The sequence below is a fragment of the Coffea arabica genome, chromosome 8e (assembly GCF_036785885.1).
Source record: "Coffea arabica cultivar ET-39 chromosome 8e, Coffea Arabica ET-39 HiFi, whole genome shotgun sequence".
Taxonomy (NCBI): domain Eukaryota; kingdom Viridiplantae; phylum Streptophyta; class Magnoliopsida; order Gentianales; family Rubiaceae; genus Coffea; species Coffea arabica.
This window is the reverse complement of record NC_092324.1, coordinates 46,554,439-46,575,073: the sequence shown is the minus strand read 5'-3', so window position 1 is coordinate 46,575,073 and position 20,635 is coordinate 46,554,439. Positions and strand designations below refer to the sequence as shown.

At 36.6% G+C, this 20,635-nt stretch overlaps 2 protein-coding genes across 4 annotated transcripts; one reads left to right on the top strand and one right to left on the bottom strand.

Annotated features, from left to right (window-relative positions):
• Positions 1–439: 439 nt before the first annotated feature.
• On the bottom strand, positions 440–1,976 carry LOC113704065 (zinc finger CCCH domain-containing protein 23-like). Its single transcript, XM_027225704.2, has one exon. It carries the CDS (start codon positions 1,910–1,912, stop codon positions 776–778), a length of 1,137 nt encoding a protein of 378 aa, XP_027081505.1. The 5' UTR covers positions 1,913–1,976; the 3' UTR covers positions 440–775.
• Positions 1,977–10,490: 8,514 nt separating this feature from the next.
• On the top strand, positions 10,491–16,915 carry LOC113704148 (RNA polymerase sigma factor sigC). Of its 3 annotated transcripts, XM_072061572.1 has the most exons (8): positions 10,495–10,773; positions 11,159–11,615; positions 12,565–12,725; positions 12,849–13,421; positions 13,505–13,735; positions 15,191–15,331; positions 15,434–15,634; positions 16,356–16,915. In XM_072061572.1, the coding sequence occupies exons 3-8, from the start codon at positions 12,600–12,602 to the stop codon at positions 16,635–16,637; spliced, it is 1,554 nt and encodes a 517-aa protein (XP_071917673.1). In that variant the 5' UTR covers positions 10,495–10,773; positions 11,159–11,615; positions 12,565–12,599; the 3' UTR covers positions 16,638–16,915. The 3 variants fall into 3 exon arrangements, with proteins under 3 accessions (XP_027081651.1, XP_071917673.1, XP_027081649.1); XM_027225850.2 differs by lacking the exon at positions 11,159–11,615 and having other exon boundaries at positions 10,491–10,773; positions 15,434–15,638; XM_027225848.2 differs by lacking the exon at positions 11,159–11,615 and having other exon boundaries at positions 10,496–10,773.
• The last annotated feature ends 3,720 nt before the right edge of the window (positions 16,916–20,635 follow it).

Sequence of the window (20,635 nt, the reverse complement as noted above, 5' to 3'; positions counted from 1 at the left end):
AAAAAAAATTACTTATTATTCTTAAAAAACAAATTTTATTTTTGAACCACATTTTGACCTCAATTACCGTATATTACAAAAAGATTACAATAAATAGTAATTATTTTCCATCGTGCATTTTTAGTTATTAATAAAGTGTTTTACTAATTAATTATCGATTGAACTTAATGTACAGGCTTTGCCTTTTAATCAATAATCTCAAATCCAACCCCTCTCTTACTTGAAAAAATAAAAATAAGTAAAACATAATAATATTGCTCTCTGGCTTCTAAAAACAGAATAAATCTTTGACAGAATAATCAGTATCCAGATACTTAATGCCCAAACCAGACTCCTCTCCGCACGTATTTTTGCCAAATGCCAGACTAACCACTGAAATGTATCTCACAATTAAAAACCTCCCAAATATACTAACCACTAAAATACCAGGCAGGTGACATTTTCTAAGAGAGATTAACCTCTTGAAATTCGAAAGGCAATACAGAGTCAAACGTGGTTAAGAACATGAATATGAAATATACATCGGCAGCCCTAAAATCGTACTAAAATCGAATATACAAAATATACAAACTACATTTTTTTTTCTCCCTGCTCTTCCAAATTTAATCTCCCACAAAATGGCGATTTAAACACTTAAATCCCTCCACCATTCAAAAATTTAAAAGCTTTATTTACACAACTTTCAACTTGCATCCACGTACTCACAAGGCCGCCGACCCGATTTAACCCGGTATCTGACACATCAAAAAAGAATTCGATCAAAACACGACCAGGATCATTTCACGAGTTCGGAAATCCACCCGAAATCAGGAACCGGGGTGGCTGACTCGAGGGAGTTCTCCTTGCTCAGTTTTGCATAGATCTTTGCACGAAGGTCCCGACCGGATTCAACCCGCTCCATCGCCGGCTCCTCTTGGCATGCCTTGTCCCACAGATCAAACGCACCGAGTCCGGACCGAGTTCGCGCCGGGGTCGGAGTAGCGGGCAGGCTCGTGAACCCGGGCCTTAAAGTGGAGGGGCTCCGAGGCGAACAAAACCCACCACCCACTTGAATCCCCCATGGAGGAGACCCAGCAGTCATCCTCGTGTTACCAATCTGCAGGTTACGCATTGACTGAGCCAGTCCACTCACTGAGTTCAAACTAACCGCTCCGCTAGGCGACATGGGCGGGGACTCGGAAGCCGGGGAAGAAGGCGGGGAGGACAGAACCGAAGTGGGAGACGACCCAAACGCGCCATTTTTCGCGTTCAGGGGCGAGACACCAGAATCATAAGCATGTCGACCCGGCGAGTTGCATCCGAGTCGACTAGGAGATCCGTCATAGCACTCGGTCTGAGGAAGGACGCGCAGCTGATCAGGAGTATGAGCAAAGAAACAGACCCTCCGGCGACACTGGGTCCCATCTTTACAGGGCTGCGTACGATAGCGAGCAGGGTGGAGCCAGCACTCGAATACGCCGTGAGCGAACTCGCAGGAGTCGCCCTTCTTACACGCGCCTTTCCTGAAGTCCGGACAAGCGCTACCGGAATAATGATACTTGCGCGGGTCCCTCCGGCGAGCCTTCTCGCCCGGATGAGCATACGGACACTCAGTCCAGTCATGTGACCTGGCACGTGCGCACCTGCGGACCTTAAACTCGAACATGCGGAACTGATCGCATGAGAACGCGTCCACAGGTATATCCAAGTCATCGGTATCCGAGACGACGTCGTCGGAGCCTGTGTTCGACGGCAGATATCGCTGTAGCGCCGTCAAGTTATCCAAGGCAAGTTCGAAACTGCTAGCATTACCGCCGTTAAGGGAAATGGAATATGGTGAGTGAATATTAGCCGTGCGATGGTCATCTAAGAAATCCCAGGGAGGTACTTGGACGGTTGGATTTGAACGGGGAGAATGATCTCCGATCATCATCCTGATGGAACTATGGTGGAAGTTCTCTCTCTCTCTCTCTGGGTTTACGCTTGATGGGGTTGAGGGCAGGGTTTGAATATAAACTACTTTGTTAACTGTGGTTAAAATGTGGACTTAACCACGGTTGGGTTAAAATATCTGTTGGCTTCCGCCTCCACTATCTACTGTTTGCCGGTTAAAATTAAAGCACAAAACTAACTTCACGTAGCAGTCACTACAATTTTGTCACAGCCCGACCCTTTCTGCTAGGAAGTGGATTCACATGGGTCCTACTAGACAAGGACACGTTTGGAGAATGTTTAAGGCTCCTCTAATCTGAGGAGCTAGAGCCCAGACCCAGAGGCCTGGAGCAGTGTCTAATGCTTTTGAACGACTCAAATTGCCCACCATACCATCCGAGGATAAATCTAACTTTAAAGAGTATAATTACTTAGAAGAGGCTGCATAATCTTTTCTCGTATAGGAAAACATGTAACGTTGATTCTCTATGTTTTTTTTTTCCTTTGGTTACACTATATTATAACAGTAGCGTTACTTGTTTTTCCCTTTCTTTGAGCAATATAACTTAGTTATATCGTCCGATCAGATGGATTGGGGCCGGCCAATTTGTTCATAGAACAAATTTAGTTATGTGACTAAATTGTTTAAGAAAATAGTCTTTATACCAATAGATATTTGTGTAATTACCTAACTGGTAGTTTAAACTAAATTTATACACAAAACGACATGGATGTATAAGTAGTGTGGTGCTCTCAGGTAACTCTGACGGTTTTCATAGTCTCCTCTTTAAGAGTATATCTCAGGTTTAACTCTCGGGAGTTATCCTGTTGTGATTCTTGGGGCAGGGCTCTCACGGCTTGGGAGAAGTAGTCTGGTCCATTCAGGTGATTCTGACCAGATCAGGATACCTTCCAGTAAAAAAAAAAAAAAGTATAAGTAGTGTGGTTTCGAGCATTGAAAATAAAATATAACTCATAACAATTTATTTTATAGGATTACTCGATTCATAGTTTCTTACTGAACCGTGAGACATTTAATATAGCCAACATAATTTGGATTATTCAAATATATTGGCAAAATGACAATTATAAACATTCGGCTCTATGTTCTACATCGCACCTATTAAAAATTTAAAAGTGAATTGATTTGTTCAGTCACATAATTCAATTTTACTATAGATTTGTTTTCTATAACTCTTTAAAAGGTCGAGATGGAAAGAAAAAACTTGAGTTGGTGTAAAATATTTCAATTGTAATTTTTTGTGTAGGTTTTAATAATGCCAAAATAAGAATAAACCCAAAAAAGAAACAAAAAGAAAAGAAAACTTGTCCACAGGCTCTCTCTCCAAACACATACCTGTAACCAGGTTTTCCAAGCTGGGTCCAACCGCCGTGGCATCACGACCGTGGACTGAATCTAGGAGTAGGTTGCAGGTGCCAAGCAATGGGACTTCGTGATGTGCCGGAACTACCCCTATGGCTATGGGTGAATTTAGCATATCATTCCACGGATAGGACTTTATGATGTGCCGGAACTACCTCGCCAGGTGAATTTAGCAGACAAAAATGGGTTATTTGCAGTTAGCACCTCTCAACTATGTTGGGTCGGAACATCGATTTGGACTTTTGGTCATGATAAGGGTGGGAGGTCAAGGGTTCAGACTTTACCTCCCATCAAAAAATTTATTAGCATTATGTGTGACTAATCACTTTCAATTGATTCTTCCATGATGCTTCCTATTGATTAGGTTTTCATTTCCCTATAATATGTTATAAAAATATTATCATTGTGACAAAAAAAAAAACTACATTAGGATCGGACTTTACATCCTAATATTTAACTTTCACCCTAAATAAAGATATGGTTTTCTTTTTTTTTTTTGTTTGACAAAAAAAAGGGAAGAAAATAGTGTTAATATGAGTTGCAATTGAGATCTCTCGGTGGAGAATTGAAATCCAAAAAGTGGAGTAGATTAGAAAGAAAGAAATTTGGATTTGCTTTATAGGAAGATTTCCATACTAGACTACTGGTGGTATTAAGACATAAAGGTTAAAATTTAAATTTCAAATTTTACTCATATATCATGTATTCAATCATGATAGTGTATACACTGATAATGTATATAAAAATTACTCTAAAGGTTAAGGGGTTATTACAGTGGTGGTGCTGCTGTCACGGGAATAGGACACTGGATTTTTTTTGATTGATTTTCTGTTTTGTCTCATGACCTCGAACAAGTTATTATGATGGTTAGCTGATAAATTTGAATAAATTTTGATGGTAGTAAAAATTAAGAGGTTATGACGGCGTTAATGCTCTTGGTAGTGTTGCCGCGTTAATGGGTTATTTATCTTTTTCTCGATAATTATTTGGTATCAATATGTCAGTTTGATGTTGTATTATTAGTTGGATTGAGATATTATGGTAGTGGTGGTACGTGTGGTAATAGTTGATTGTTTTAGACAATGTACTTTTTAATTTTCTTTATTTGTTATCTGCATTGTTTGTTGACTTTTTAATATTAATTTGTGGTATTGAAGAGGCTATGGTAGTGGCGGTGTGGAACAAGTTATGATGATGGTAGTCCCACTTTTTAAGGTGTGAGATATGATTATTGCGCAACGGATCCTCTGTACCACACCCTGTCTCACACCCTATCCCACCCCTCCTAAACTTGCCAAGTGTCCTTTTATTAATCCAATCCTGAAACAACCCAACTCGAACCATGTTTAATTAATTAACCGATTAATCGGGCTGAGAAACTTAATCTCTATAACCAAAATCAATTAAAATAAAAACCCAAAAAATAAAATTAGAGATTAAACAAGGCACAAAAAAAACCCACAAAATTCAACGCAGCAGGCCACGATTCTGGTTTCCCATCAGATTGGTATCCTTCTCAAAAGCTTCATCGCAACGCAGCAGGGCTGTCCGAGTTCATCATCTTCACCATTCAGCTTTGACGAAATATTCACGAAATATTCATCGTAACGCAGCCCTCAAGAGATTAACACTTTCATGGTTTGGGAACTAAAGCCTTTTCTCCTAAACTAAAGCTAGTCTTCAACGGAGCAAGGTACGTAGGTAAATTTTCCTTCAAATAAGTACTCTTCATATGCAACAAATTGCGTTATTCATGTGCCGCTTCATATGCAACGAATTGCGTTATTCATGTAAACATCAGCACAAGCCTCTGAAGTAAACCTGAAGCCTCTGAACTTAATTCAATTTATGAAGCAATCCCTTTGCATAAATTGAATTAAGTTCAGAGGCTTCAGGTTTACTTCAGAGGCTTGTGCTGATGTTTACATGAATAACGCAATTCGTTGCATATGAAGCGGCACATGAATAACGCAATTTGTTGCATATGAAGAGTACTTATTTGAAGGAAAATTCACCTACGTGCCTTGCTCCGTTGAAGACTAGCTTTAGTTTAGGAGAAAAGGCTTTAGTTCCCAAACCACGAAAGTGTTAATCTCTTGAGGGCTGCGTTACGATGAATATTTCGTGAATATTTCGTCAAAGCTGAATGGTGAAGATGATGAACTCGGACAGCCCTGCTGCGTTGCGATGAAGCTTTTGAGAAGGATACCAATCTGATGGGAAACCAGAATCGTGGCCTGCTGCGTTGAATTTTGTGGGTTTTTTTTGTGCCTTGTTTAATCTCTAATTTTATTTTTTGGGTTTTTATTTTAATTGATTTTGGTTATAGAGATTAAGTTTCTCAGCCCGATTAATCGGTTAATTAATTAAACATGGTTCGAGTTGGGTTGTTTCAGGATTGGATTAATAAAAGGACACTTGGCAAGTTTAGGAGGGGTGGGATAGGGTGTGAGACAGGGTGTGGTACAGAGGATCCGTTGCGTGATTATTGCCACGTTTGACAATCAAATTTTCGATCAAGTTTATCTACTACAAATTTTTTAATAATTTTTAATTACGATAATTTAAAAAACTTCTCAAAAATTTTAAACTATATACTTTAAAATATTCAAAAAAAAATTTATAACTTTTACAGTAAATTATAATAAAATTTTAGATAAACACCAAAAAAATTCACTTGCCAAACGGAGCCATGGAGTGTTACATATATAGAGGGTTTGATGAGTTGGTAGATATTAAACTAGAGGAGTTTTGTTTAAATGGATATTTATAGATTTTGAGGGATACCAGTCACGGCATTCTTTTCTTTATCAGCTTTAGCTTGAATTATAAATTGTTTTAAAAAAACACACACACAAAGTTGGAGGTAGTTAATTGCAAAAATTAAAAGTTTAGAATGTAAAGATCTTTATATAATGGAGGGGTGTAAACTGTAATTAACCCAAAAATTACCAACCACATCACAGTCATAGGTTCCAACTTTCCCCTCCGGTGAAGTAGCACATCGTCAGAAATAGTTTAGCTTCATCACGTTCCTGCTTGTGCGCTATTTTGTCCCGTTTCTACTGTTAATAGTTGACATGGAAGTTTTCTACTCTTATCAAATGAGATAACTATTTGTGTGGTGAAACTCTTAGGCAATCATAGTAGGATAAATATTACAATGCTGCCAAGTTGTACATACGTAATTTGGTGTATTGTAGAGTGAAAGATATGAACGAAATGCAACTTTTTTTAAAAAAAAAATTTGTCATTTTTTTATTTTGCCGCAACAACAACAATCTATTCTACTTTTATACTAATCAACACTATGAGGGAGGGGAGCTCAAAAAAGTTTGTACGAGGGTCGGGGGCAAATTATATATCCACATCACTTATTTTAGTTCCACAACAAATCTATATTGAAGAATAATTATGCCCTTCAAACTTTGGAAAGGGTGAATTTGGCATTTCAAGCATTTTTGGATCTGGCAGCATCACTGCCCAGGTTGAGAGTGAATCGCGAGATCAGACAAGTGTACTACTGCACTTTATGAATTTTTTAAGAACAACTCTCTTGTGATGTAGTGTGTGAGGATTGAACTCTGACCTAGTACACGGAAGAATTTTAAAGAAGGCTCTCCTTAACTATTGGATTTTCTGTCTAATTGAGAAAGTAGAAATTTGTGCATCAACCTTTTTTTTTTCTCTCTTTTTTGTCTAGTTGATAAACAAGAAAGTTGTGCATCGGCTATTAATGTTACTTGTCAACAAAAAATTTTACTTGACCAACTTAAAGCGAGACTACAATGCAACACGAGAAATAATAGAGGCCACATTTTAGTTAACTTTATGAGTTAATTTTATATACACTTATAAAGTATACATTATTATAGGTATATGTATAGCAAATATCTAAACTTTAGATTTTAAATTTTAATTCAGATTAATTATCCTTAAAACTTAAAGTCAAAAGAAATACCTCTAAAGCGATTCGACACAACCACTAAATCTTGATAGCCAGTTAATAAACAACAACCTTAAACATATTATTATCACACTCTTAAGCAAAATGCCAAGTTGCAAAAAGTAATTCCTGTTCCTTTGTGCTGCTTGACTAAAAGTTGATTTAATTGTCGTACACTTTTCCTCACCCTACTCAAACATGTTACCATCCCATGCTATGGTTGAGGTGACGAGTGATCCGATTTGAACATGAAAGTTTAAAGCGGATATAATAGCAATTTTGCAAGCTCCAACGTGAAAAATGATGCATTTTTTCAAGCATGATAATTTATTTATATACTGTTGGTTCATAAAAAGATCAATTATATTCTTATAAGTAAATTTTTTATATATACTGACAGTATGTTAAAAAATAAATTCTGATTAATTAAAATGGGGCAACTTTTTTGGAAGAATGAATGTCTCATTTAATTTTATATACACTTTGAGTGTATATATTATCGTAATTAGATGCATGATAAATACATAAAATTTAAATTTTAAGATATACACACATATGCTTATGAACATATATAATAGTGATAACATATACACTTACAGGATGCAGACAATTAATTCCTATAATCATAGATAAAGATTAAAGTAGTTCATGCAATAATAATTAAAGGTGTGTACATGTTCACAAACACAAGTTTGAACCATGTTATCGTACAAGGACTCTTGCATAAATGTAATTTTGTTGGTCAAAGCACAAAGCCATTCCATAAAAAAGTATAGCACCTGAATATTTTTAATTTGATTTGTGTGAAGGTACAGAAGAAAGTGTAAAAAAACATAAAAAAGTAAATTAACGAAACAATTGAAAAAGATTAATTTCACCATACCATTTGGTGAGAAAGATCAAACAACCAAAATTACTATCTGAATCTAAAAAATCATAAAAACCAAGACAAACAAATCTGAAATACAGTTAGAACCACTAATGCTTATGAAGCACCCACTGACCACAAATCTTGAAGAACAAAAAGGACCAAAGTTGTTATTACGACATAACTATGTAATCGAATTAGACTTTATGCTCTAAGCATAATTGTAGATGAGGAGAGAACTTTTATTATTTGTTAAATGTCATGATACACTTTGTATAGCTGGTTGAGCCGGTGCTCAAGTATTATAAAGTCCCGTTCATTTATAAAATTCATCAATCGTTTCCGAGAAAAAAAAAAAAAAGTTATTACGGCATAACAAACAAAAGATGAAAAGACACATGATCCTTTGGTTTTGGGCGACCTAGAAAAATATCCGTACGGATCCGACGTGGCATCCGGTCACGTGCAAGGGGAGCACCATAGTCAATGGGTGGGTACACGTGGTTGGTGGCATATTCAGCTGCTGCTGCCCCGCATCGGTACCCTGTTTAATGAGCGTGAGGGCGACGTGTCAACGCGTGGAGTAGAGTTTTCGGATATGGCTTGGGTTTGAGTGGGGGCCCACTGGGGGTCCTGAGATCCTCATGATTTTGACTCTTCTTTTGTTCTTCTTCCTAGCTTTGCTTTTGCTTTCACTTTACCCATCTCACGTTTATGCTTATCCACAACCACAACCACAAACCACAACCGGACCGGCGGCTTGGGCCTTGTTTGGATTTCATTTTTCTTCCACAAAAATTTTTTATTTATTTTTTATCTCATATAAATTAAATTACTATAATATATATAGAATTAATCTTTACTACATTGAGAGTATATACATTATTTATTTTAGATGAATGATAATTATATAAAATTTAAATTTAAAATTTTAATTTTTACGTACGTGTCATGAATCTAACGATAATAGTATATATTCATTGTCAGGAAAATATACAGAGGGGAAAGAAGGGAGGGGATATATATAATATATATATATATTTTAGATTTCTTAAAATCCGAAGATTTAAAGGAATCTAAAATCTTTAAATCTTCAGATTTTTATTTTGAATTAATCTTTTATACACTGACTGTATATACACTTTTGTTATTGGATGCATGATATATAATCCAAATTTAGATTTAAAATTCAAATTTTACATATATATCGTGCATCCAATCGAAATATTGTATACACACTCTCACTCAGTGTACATAAAATTTACTCTTTCATTTTTAGGAAGGGAGACATGAAAGTTTGTAAAGGGCTTGCACGTAAACAGCCCATAGACTTGTTAGGATTGGCGCCCACAACCGATAGAAGTCCAACAAAAAGGTGTGGAGAAGACTTATAGGTTTGAAAGGTATTAGTCCAAGGCTGGCTGCATGGCGCTGTTTAAGTTGGGCTAGGATGCAGTGATACTTATCCTTGAATGCAAGATCTCTACTTTGGGCTAAATCCAGGTGGTTTCTCAAATAAGTTATTCCCCATGCTTCTACATTCTTTTCAGCAAGTTTGGCTCCATTTGGTGAAAAGTTCAACAATGAGAGATTTCTGCTGGCTGCACCCTTAGCTTCCTTGGTTTTTTTGGGAAAGGAAGTACTCAGCCAACAGTACTATTTTCATGCCAATTATTTACAAGTAGTAACAAGAAAAATATATGTTTACCTGCAGGGACAAAAATCAAAGGCATCACAATTGACGCTGATCTATCTTCCAATTAGGAAATAAGAATCAGTTAAGGCAGCTATTGATTTTTCTAAAGCACATTGGATGGTCCATTTGATGTCAAAGGTAAGATTTGCAAAGTTTCTCACTAACCATTTTAAGCTTTGGTTGGGAAATATTGCAGTATATATAGGTGAATAAGGTTAGAATTCTAGTTTCTACTTACGGCTAGGCCAACTCGGTTGATCATCTTGACAAATTTAAAATTTTATTTAATCCTTCCTGACTTATTTATTTGTCAAATCGAGTTTAAACGAGTTTTTATAATTCAAATTGAGCTAAATAACCTGAAATTTTTGCATATAAAATTTAATTTAATATTAGTCAAACCAAACTTGATTTATTTATTCGTCGAATTGAGTTTAAACGAATTTTTACAATTCGAATTGAGCCAAATAACTTAAAATTTTTTACTTATAAAATTTAATTTAATTTAATATTAATCAAACCAATTTCGAGCAGAGTTTGAAAGTTTATTAGACATAAAATACTGTTTAAAGAAACTCTTGTCAAAACGAAGCCGATTCAAGTATCGAGTAATTTATTTATCTTTCAGCTCTAAATCCATTGTTAGTGTGGTAGAATCTCGTGAAGTCCCAAGGGGTTAAAAACTGAAAAAAGTGCTCGGGAGATATTCAAAGTTCAGACTCGAACCTCTTGACCTCTGGCTTGAGATGGGGAACCAGTGGCTGAGAGCTGACACGACTTGTGCAATGTGCATCCACCGACTCTCACCTTAACTTCCAACCGCCATGAGATTTAATGGGCACCATTCTCCTTCTTTCTGGGATTCGAGTACACTTGTGGTATGGGTTTTAGGCTGACTCCGAAATGGGGTTTCTCAATCCAGCTTTCCTTTTCCACCAAGACATCATCTTGGCCCTCCTCAAATTCACGTGGGTTCTTTTAACTTTGGCTGCATAGAAAACATGAGTATTTTTTTTTCCTGTTTTTCCTGTTTTTCCATTTGCTTCTTGTAGTAGCACTTACCTGCTCTTAGTGATAAAGGGTCTATTCTGAAACTGGTTATTCATGGAGCTGAGTATCACGTCGACTAGTATTCTGGATTGCTCCTGTGAAAAACTGGGAATAAGGGTTTTTCCTATGCACAAAAAGTTTGCCATTTTTAGTAATCTATTGTCCTTGGTGCAAGATAGTAAAGGAGAAAAGGTGTTTTATTCAGCGAGTTTATTGCGTCCTTATTGCAGATTTAGAGTAGGTAAGCTTGCAATTTCCACCAAAATTCTTATTGCTGATAAAGTAATCTCAAAACAATTGTAGTGTCGCTTAGGTGCTCGGGGACTGGGGAGTGGTTGCGACAAAATACAATTGTTAGAGAAGGTCGGGTGCTGCAAGATTAGTCAGGCATTTGATGTGGTTTGACGTATATCACAGAGATAATTTGTTGCAAATGACCTGCAAATAAGAAGGATCCAAGAACAGAATGGGAGGCAGCTAGATAATTTGCTCGAAGGTCCAGTTTTATACCGGATATAGCAAGTCTTGTTTTTTGTGTTCCTTGTAAGTGTGATGGGCCTGGAAGAGGGTGTAGGTTTCAAGTAAGCGCCTTTGATCATTCCTAGGACTATTCTGGTTGTAGCGAAGACACAAATAGTTCAGGGGAGAAATTTGAGCAGTTCAGGCCCTAGAAGATTAATATGGCGGGGTCGTGCTCTTTATTCGTAAATAGTTTCCTATAGGACCTTCATGCCATTTGTGTGCACTGAAATTCTTTAAGGTAGCATACTTCCATTACTACAGTTTTTTGAGGCATTGGATATTTTATTGTATAACATATTGATCATTGTTTGCTTCCTATTAGTTGTTAAAACTGTTTCCCTTCTTATCAGTTGCTGTGCAATTAACATTACCTTTGGACAAGTATCTTGCTTTTTGTGGGAAAAAAATCTTTCATGAGCGAAGCGGGAAGCAGCCTTGCAACAGCAAGTAATAGTTCCAATGTCACCTTACTAACTTCACTATCAAACCAGTACCCCTTTTGAATTACAATATCAGCAACGTTTTTGTCTTAAGTATTCGAGGAGCGAAAAGTAACATTTAAAAGGGGGGAAAAAGTAGGGCCCCAGTTGTATCAAGTTGACTGCAATTTGTTTCTCTGTAATGTTATCCTATTAGTTCTTTGAAAAATAAGAAGGATTCCTTTTCATTTTCATGTCTTTTAATAGCAATTATTTTCTCACTTTTCCTATCATCATAATTTCTGGATGTCCACAGTCAAGACTCATAGTTTCATAGGTGGACAATATTTTGAAGGGAACCGAACGTATCTGGTGATTGATATTGGTCAATCTTATGCTTCTAAGGCTACGCATAATTTGTTGGGAAACAGTATCTTGTTAGTTATTTTATAAGTACCTTTGGAGTTTTGTACCGTTTTACTGATGAATTTTTAGTCTTTTCACAAGCTCTTGGGAAATTGAATTTGTAGTAGTTGCTGTAGACATATATTCATATAAATGTTCATCTTGACAGGAAATCATGTGCGATTTCTTGTTTGAAGTATTTGCATGTGTTGTTTTATCATCTATGTTTGTTATTCTTTCAGGTGGATTTCTAGCCTAGTTGTGTTTAGCTTGTATGAAATTGTACTTGTTCTTGTTTTCTTTTATAACTCTGTCCCATTGCAGAAAATGTTAAATAGTTCACCTACTCTTGAAATGGTGCAGTTAAAGGCTGGGAGGCTGTTTATGACTCAGCAAAAATGTCTTCCTTTTCTGTTGCCTACGGCGATACTACAACCTGGTTAAGTGATCCAATGAGAGTCAAGATGTGTTGGTCAGCCACACAAGCCCGTGAGAACAATAACTCAGAAACAGAAGACATGGAGGTTTCTTTCCCTTTTCAATAATTGCTGAGTTCTCAGCATAACATACTCAAGTTTCATATTCACCATTCTTTTCCCCGTCTCCCGACTTTAACATGCGATGCTTATGTGTAACTGCTCATCCAGGATGCAGTTAGCAGATGGTCCTACCATGGTTCATGCAATATGGTTCACAATGATATCTCAAGCTCGAGAGAGAATGACAATTCAATATATCTTGCAAGTTTACGGAATACTAAAGCATTACATTTTGGTTTCCTGATGAAAAATCTTGATGTGTTGGAGGAGACAATTGCAGATTCAGGGGTCCTAAGATTGGAAGAAGATATTCTGGTGCAATTGGAAAGACTTGGGGCTCTGGAGTTGTTCCAGACCTGTCTATGTAGGATGCTTAAGCCCTCAACCTTATATGATCTTTCTGACGAACCAACTAAGCCTGTTGAAGCATCTCAAATAAATTGCCCGGTGGAAGATGTTGTGGGTAAGAAGGTTGTTCACTCTGTAAAGAAAGAAAAAAGAAAATCAAGAAGAAAGAGGCCATTGGATAAAGGAAATGGTAAATTTATGCAGGAAAAGTACTCAAGTACGCTAGAGGATGCTCAACAGGTTAAATTTTCTCCTGGGAGGAAATCATCCGATTCTAGAAGTAGAAGCCTGAAAATTGCTCGAACTGAGGCAGAAATGTCTCAAGGTGTTAAGGTGGTTTTGTTGTCTTTCACTGAATAACTAATTTCTGCTTCTCATATTTCACACAGGCTGAGGGAAATATTTTTGACATGCAGTTAGTTTCTGATCTTGAAAGAATCAGGACAATAGTTGAAGAGAACACTGGACAGGTAGTTGGCATGAGTAACTGGGCAGAAGCTGCTCAAGTAAATATACAGGTGTTGCAGCAACATCTGCAGTTTGGTTGGTATTGTAGGGATGAGCTTCTAAGAAGTACGCGTTCTTTAGTTTTATACATTGCTAGAAATTACAGGGGACTGGGAGTTGCCTTTGAAGATTTAGTTCAGGTTGGTAATATGGAGTTTACTGTGTTCAGCTATGTTTTGGTCGTTCCCACTCTTCTTTATTCCTTTAGTTAAAGTGTTAGTCTAATGATCATCATGAGATAGCTTGTGACAAAAAATTAATCCAGCCTGGCCAAAGTAGGTTCGTCAAACTCCACTTAATTTTCAAAAGCGTGAAATGTGTTCAACCATCTGGCAGAAACTGGCTCTATTTTAGTTATCATGAGCAAATGAGAATCTGATTCAATTTATGTTTGGTATTAATCTAATTGGTAAATTCAGTTCAGCACTATACATTAATAACTGCTTAATTAGCCAATAAATCTTACAAGTTTCTAATGACACAACCGTGACTGAGTTTCATGATCTCTTGTGTAGATGGACCAACTAGATTGCCAAGCCTGTCCAAATTAAAAGTTCTGCTGGTGATGAATTGACATGCATTTGAGATCACAATTTTATGTCTTTTATTCTGAAAAGTCAATATAGTTAAACATTTGGTGTCCCATATGTTCTCATTTAAACTTAATTGTTGCCATTGTGATATAAAGTTTCAAATTAGAATATGGCAAGCTATTGAAAATGCCCTACTCAAGACATAAGAAAATATGATTGAATTGCTATATGCTTGGTTTTCGGTGCTTCCAATCTGAACCAAGTTTTTCTCCTTGGCACTCTGCTCACTTTTCGAGCTCAGTTTTTATAAATAGTTAGGTAACAACTCAACCGAGTCCAACATTGCTCTGAGATGTGCCTGTCAAGGTTGATTTTGTTCAGAGTAAAAATGCTTTTAGTGAATTGACTTGTGGAGTGGATTGAGGGAATTAAGACATCTTAAGGCTCAGTTGTCCGAGGGTTATGCCGGTTGTCTCTTCTTTTTGAATGAGTCTCATGTTTGGTTCTATAGGATTATAAATAGGTAGCTCCGGCCAAAAGAAGAGATAATAATCCCCTTCCAATGGAGCATGACTCAATTCATGCATGGTTGAGGAAATAAAATAGGATAAGTGATCCATGTACAAAAGTGAATTAAACGTGTGATATTGCCAGATCACAATCCTATCAAAACCTCATTCCATGTCCCAAAAGAACCCAAGCAAGTCTGCCTGTTAGTTTAATTGTCTACTCATGTGGTCGATTGAATTAAATTGCAATTGTCTTTCAGCGATGAAAAATGTTTGTCTTGCATTTGGTATGAAAATAGGAAGAATAATTAGATTGACAGGACACCAAAAAGGAAGTAGTTGCTTCCCCTTAATGACATTTAGTCAAGCATTTCTTCCGGCAGGCATTTGTTTCCAACAGTTTAATTCTAGACACAGTAGTCAGGAATGAGGAGGAGAAAAGTTGTCAATAGTTTGGAGAGAAACTGCATCTGGTCCTATTAAATTTTATTCTCATTTAAATCTTATTCTGTTTATGAAGATTGATTTTCTAGGTTTTAACCATATTTGTCAGGCTGGAAATCTTGGTGTCCTGCAAGGAGCTCAAAGATTTGATCACACACGGGGATACAAGTTCTCAACCTACGTCCAGTATTGGATAAGGAAATCAATCTCAATGGTGGTAGCACAACATGCAAGAGGAATTAGAATTCCTGTATGTGATTTTAATTTTCTTGAGATCGTCTCTTCTTTTAAAAGTCCATACAAGGAGAAAGAAACCTGAGTTTCCACTTCTTTAATTCTGATCTTCATGCAGTCATCATTGAGCAAGGCAATAAGTCAAATACAGAAAGCTCGAAAGGCCCTGAAGAACAGCCATGGAAAATATCCGGATGTTAATGAAATTGCAAAGTTCACTGGTCACTCTACTGCTAAAATTATGTCAGTCAGCAAATGCCTCAGGATTGTTGGTTCGATCGATCAGAAAGTGGGAGACTCTAGCAGTGCAAAACTTTTAGTACGTATGGCATTCTCTATTTTATAGAATCTTCCTTCTTGATGATTATATTTGTTTAGATTACATTTATGACGGGTTTTTAATTTAGTTGCTGTTTGCTTAGTCTCATCAGAAACAGTGCCACTTGGCTTGGCTTGGCTGTCGGAAAATGGTTGTCTGAGGGATCCTGTTGGGGTTTTTTTTTTTTTTTTTTTTGGGGGGGGGGGGGGTATCTAAAAATCTTGTTTAGTACTGTCATCAGACAGACAAGGAAGCCCCTATGCTTTTTGGGTACTCCTGAGGAGAAGAAACAAAACAACTTTTTTTGAGGACACCATATCTTGGGTGAATTTCCTGGACTGAAACTATGTATAAAAACATAAAATCACTTTTTGTGGTTTTTCTGTTGTAAAAAGCCAGATACTAAAATTATAATATATATATATATATATTTTGTGTGTGTGTGTGTGTGCGTGTAGATATATTATGTAGGTTTCTTACAGAGGAAAGCAAGGATGATCTGATTAATTTAGGCAACTTTCTTCAGCATGCTTCTTGAAATTTTCATAAATGAATAGCATCTTAGATGTTTTGGTTATTATAACAATTTTATCCATAGGCTGGAATTAACTAGAGAGTGATGCGCCTGTTTGTCTTCTATAGTCCACAAGAGTTTTTTTTTTCCCCCAAAGTTCCCCTACACAGGCTTATGAGCTTAATGGCCTTGGAACTCTTGGTGCAGGAACTCATATCTGATACATCAATGAGAAGCCCAGAAGAAACAGTGGTGAGACAGCACATGCTACAATACATGTATGGCCTTATGAAAGACTTAGAGCCACGGGAAAGGCAAGTATTAGTCCTAAGGTTTGGGCTTAGATCTCATCAAAGGAAGTCACTTGAGGAGATTGGGAGGCTGTATTCTGTAAGCAAAGAGTGGGTAAGAAAAATAGAAAGAAGAGCGCTGACAAAACTAAGAAAAAAGGATGTCTTTCAAGATTTAAGTCAATATATGTATATGTAGCTGCAGTTATGTCTAAAGTACGCTATTTTATGAGCCAACAAGTTTGGCATATAGTCACTTGATTCCTGTCAACTTTGTCAAGCTGGTCAGCCATTAGAACTGCACTGAAAAGATTAAGAGGATGTTTCTTCCTCATCAAGTGATCTTTGGTTGGTGTATTCCAACTTCCAAGAGCAGTTGCCAAAATTGAGCAATTTCTGTGTAGTTTGTCTTGTACATGAATATTACAGATACACTTCCCCTGCTTTTTGTTACTACTAATCTCTCTTAGCCCGAAACTGCGAGTTTTCTCCCCTATTCTAACTTGTTTATTCTCTATCTTGTGTATCAATAGGCTTGCCTTAGTATTTCCTTCAGCATTTGTTAAATCGACAGTATGCTTCCTGCTATAACTAATACGTACAATTCTTCAGGAATCAACAAGATTTAGGCTTTTTCTTTTTCCCTCTCCCACCCCCACACACCCCCCCCCCTTCCTCCATAATCCCTCCTTGCCTCAATCCTAGCAACCAGGTTTGAACCTTGGTTTGTGAAATGGGGCGTGAAGCTGTTGGCCAGGAAATATGCATTAGTAAAATTTAGCAGGCTCCAAAATTGGCTTAGCCCCATCTTGGAACATTCTGTGTTAACGTAGTGTATTTTAATGTCATTGCCTCTTAAAAACCAGACAGAAACTGATATTGCTGCTGATTTTCCTTTCTCCACTTGAATGCTGAATTTTCGTTGTGCAATGCATCTTGACATACACCTATTTATTCAATTCTTCGTCTTGATAATCTAAACATTAATGTAAAGTAATACTAAATCTTCATATGACATTTATATATACATATTAAGACATTGAATATAACAAAATCTTGATCCAAGGTGAGTTTATACTGAGTACATCACATGATCTTAGCTTTGATCAATGTTCCCCTGAAAAAGGAAAGGAAATAATGATCTTCCCTACTTTCTGGGGTAAACTAGAAATGATTGTTCATTTGGGTGTTGTTGATTCCCTAACTTACATGACATGCCCTTGGAACTTGTTTGTTCCCATGACCTTCAGTTCCTTGAGCAGTAGTCCTGCAGGATTTTAGTCGTAAAAAGTGGAGGCCTCGAGGAGGAAACTTGACGTCAACTTCACATGCACTTATCTATGTTTGGAGGACCTAACAAGTAACAACAATCATCATTGAGACCTTATATGCAATCAAGAAGTATTTCTTTAATCCCTTGAATTTCTCGGTACATTCTTTCCAAAAAGATGCAGAATCCGAGGAACTTAGAAAGGTTGCCAATATGAAATTAAGAAATCTAAATTTCTTTCTAGTCTTGATTGCTTAAGTTATTGAACTTGAGTAACATCATTCTCTTTAATATATATACTTGCATGATTAGTTTTATTCATTTTGCCTTCTATTAATAGCAGTGATGCATCAAATCAACTCCAATTGATCAATTACGTGAGAAAAAAGAATCACAAATTGCAAAGTCAATTGCAAACGGATGTAGGTGCATTTAATCAGTGAATGTAAAGGTAGTACGTGGAGGAACAATTAAGACATGGAAACAAGGTAGACAAAGCAATTAGTGACACTAGTACAATTATTTGGGGTGACAGGTGAAGTTTGCAGTATTGGTTGTAAATGTGCCAAGATTCAACCTCCTTGTATCTGACAAGTAACACCACCACGCTCCTATCAACTACTAGAAGATGCAATGGCTATTGAATCTCAAGCATTCTATGCAGTACTAGAAACAGCAAGAAAAAAAGATTTTGTGTGCTGTCAAAATTTCAAATTAGTATTTTTCCCGACAGAAGTTAAATGGGCATTTATTTGTACACCTAAATCGTTCTCAATCAATATATTATGTAAATGTACATACTTGTAACAACTATCGTCTTACTTTTTATACCCTTTTCCTATTTAATTTTGCTTGATCGAGATATTAATACCTGAACCCTATTTTAATGAATGTCTGGTTAAGTATTCGTTAGACAGACCTTTGTGCAAATTCTTAAAAACACTTACATTACACTATCCGTGTCAATGCGTAGATTATCTTTAAGTATCTATAAGTTTATTATGTACCACTATAAATATGCTAAGACATGCAACTTTTCATGGCAACTATTTATATAGTAGTGGAGATGTTTTAAGGGCCTAAAAGTTTTGGATAGAACCTTATCCTCTTAAAAATAAAGTTGGACTTGGGTTTTAAATTTAGTATTAAAGTACATAGGAAATGAGGAAAAGGAGGACCATGCAGATTTGGCGATTGTCTCCAAGAAATGGCCATTGATGTGAGATCTTTTGGCGTGTACTTTCTGGGATTTAGGGGATGGGGCTGTAATTTACGAATTTATTAGCATGCATCCCCATCTGTTGTCAACAAATTCATGTAAGAATTACCCTCGTATTATTTGATGAATAATCCTATACTAATCAAATTTAAAATAATTATTTTAGATGAAATGAGAAATCCTGACCCGTTTGGATTGCTATTTTTAGGATTTTTTATAAAAAATATATATATACTATAATAATTTAATATATGTGAGGTAAAAAGATAACTCAGAAACGTAAAAATTTTTCTGTAGAACATCACAATCCAAACAATAAGTGTCCAACTTATCCCGTCTCGTAGAGCATGAATAATTGTCTACTTTCTTCTTGGATAATTGCATGATGACAAATAATTGATCGGAGGGGGATAATGGTCACAATCGGATCTGTGTAGAATCAGTGGTCCAAAACAAAGTACACATTTTTGTTTTCATTAGTACGTGTACACCTTTATGAATCCCATAATAAACCGTTTCCAGCTAAGTTGGTGCTAAAATTCAGGCCGGCCCGCTCCATACGGCCTCAAACAATTAAAACATTAATTAATTATTTAAAGAAATAGTGGCTTTCTTCACTTTCTCCAAAAACTCAGAAACTAGATCAAAAGTCCTTCTCTGCTGGACAGATTTCAATGCATTACTTGGTGTAGATCCAACTAAGAAGAAAATACTACATTCCGTTTAGAGAAATAGAATTTTAGGGAGAAGATTTGGGAAAAATAAAGATACATTAGGATAATATATCTGCAGGTGCCATCAAAATCTTTGAAGTAAGCTTTTACCTTGTCCAATTTGTACAAGTTTCATGCGGGCCATCCTCTTTAGATAATCAACCATGTTTTTTCTGCTTTTTCTTTTCTTTTCTTTAGATAACCCTTGTTAGTTGTATATCCCACATTGATATTCCAAGAATTTCCAGTTATATATATATATATATATATATATATATATATATATATATATATATATATATATATATATATATATATATAAAGATGTTGGACCACTCCATTCATACCCAATTGATTTTGAGATGAAAGTCCAAATTATTTAACGTGGTACCAGAGCAGGGATTTGGGTTTGTTTGTTACCCATTTATTTCACCCGTGACTTGGGTCTTTCTTTATCGGCTTAAGCCTATTTGTCAAGTCACATTTGCGAGGGCTGTTAAACGAACCGAGCTGTTCGGTAGCTCGGTTCATTTCGACTCGTTCGTGTTGGTGAAAGACTCGTTCGAAATTTTAAATGAATCAAGATGTTGGACCACTCCATTCATACCCAATTGATTTTGAGATGAAAGTCCAAATTATTTAACGTGGTACCAGAGCAGGGATTTGGGTTTGTTTGTTACCCATTTATTTCACCCGTGACTTGGGTCTTTCTTTATCGGCTTAAGCCTATTTGTCAAGTCACATTTGCGAGGGCTGTTAAACGAACCGAGCTGTTCGGTAGCTCGGTTCATTTCGACTCGTTCGTGTTGGTGAAAGACTCGTTCGAAATTTTAAATGAACCAAGATGTTGGACCACTCCATTCATACCCAATTGATTTTGAGATGAAAGTCCAAATTATTTAACGTGGTACCATAGCAGGGATTTGGGTTTGTTTGTTACCCATTTATTTCACCCGTGACTTGGGTCTTTCTTTATCGGCTTAAGCCTATTTGTC

Excerpts from the sequence above, each read along its gene's own strand:
- LOC113704065 (XM_027225704.2), bottom strand. The coding sequence starts at position 1,912 with ATGATGATCGGAGATCATTCTCCCCGTTCAAATCCAACCGTCCAAGTA.
- LOC113704148 (XM_027225848.2), top strand. The coding sequence starts at position 10,686 with ATGGGTTTTAGGCTGACTCCGAAATGGGGTTTCTCAATCCAGCTTTCC. Across the intron at positions 13,736-15,190 it reads CCTTTGAAGATTTAGTTCAG|GCTGGAAATCTTGGTGTCCT; the intron begins GTTGGTAATATG and ends CATATTTGTCAG. Across the intron at positions 15,332-15,433 it reads CAAGAGGAATTAGAATTCCT|TCATCATTGAGCAAGGCAAT; the intron begins GTATGTGATTTT and ends ATCTTCATGCAG.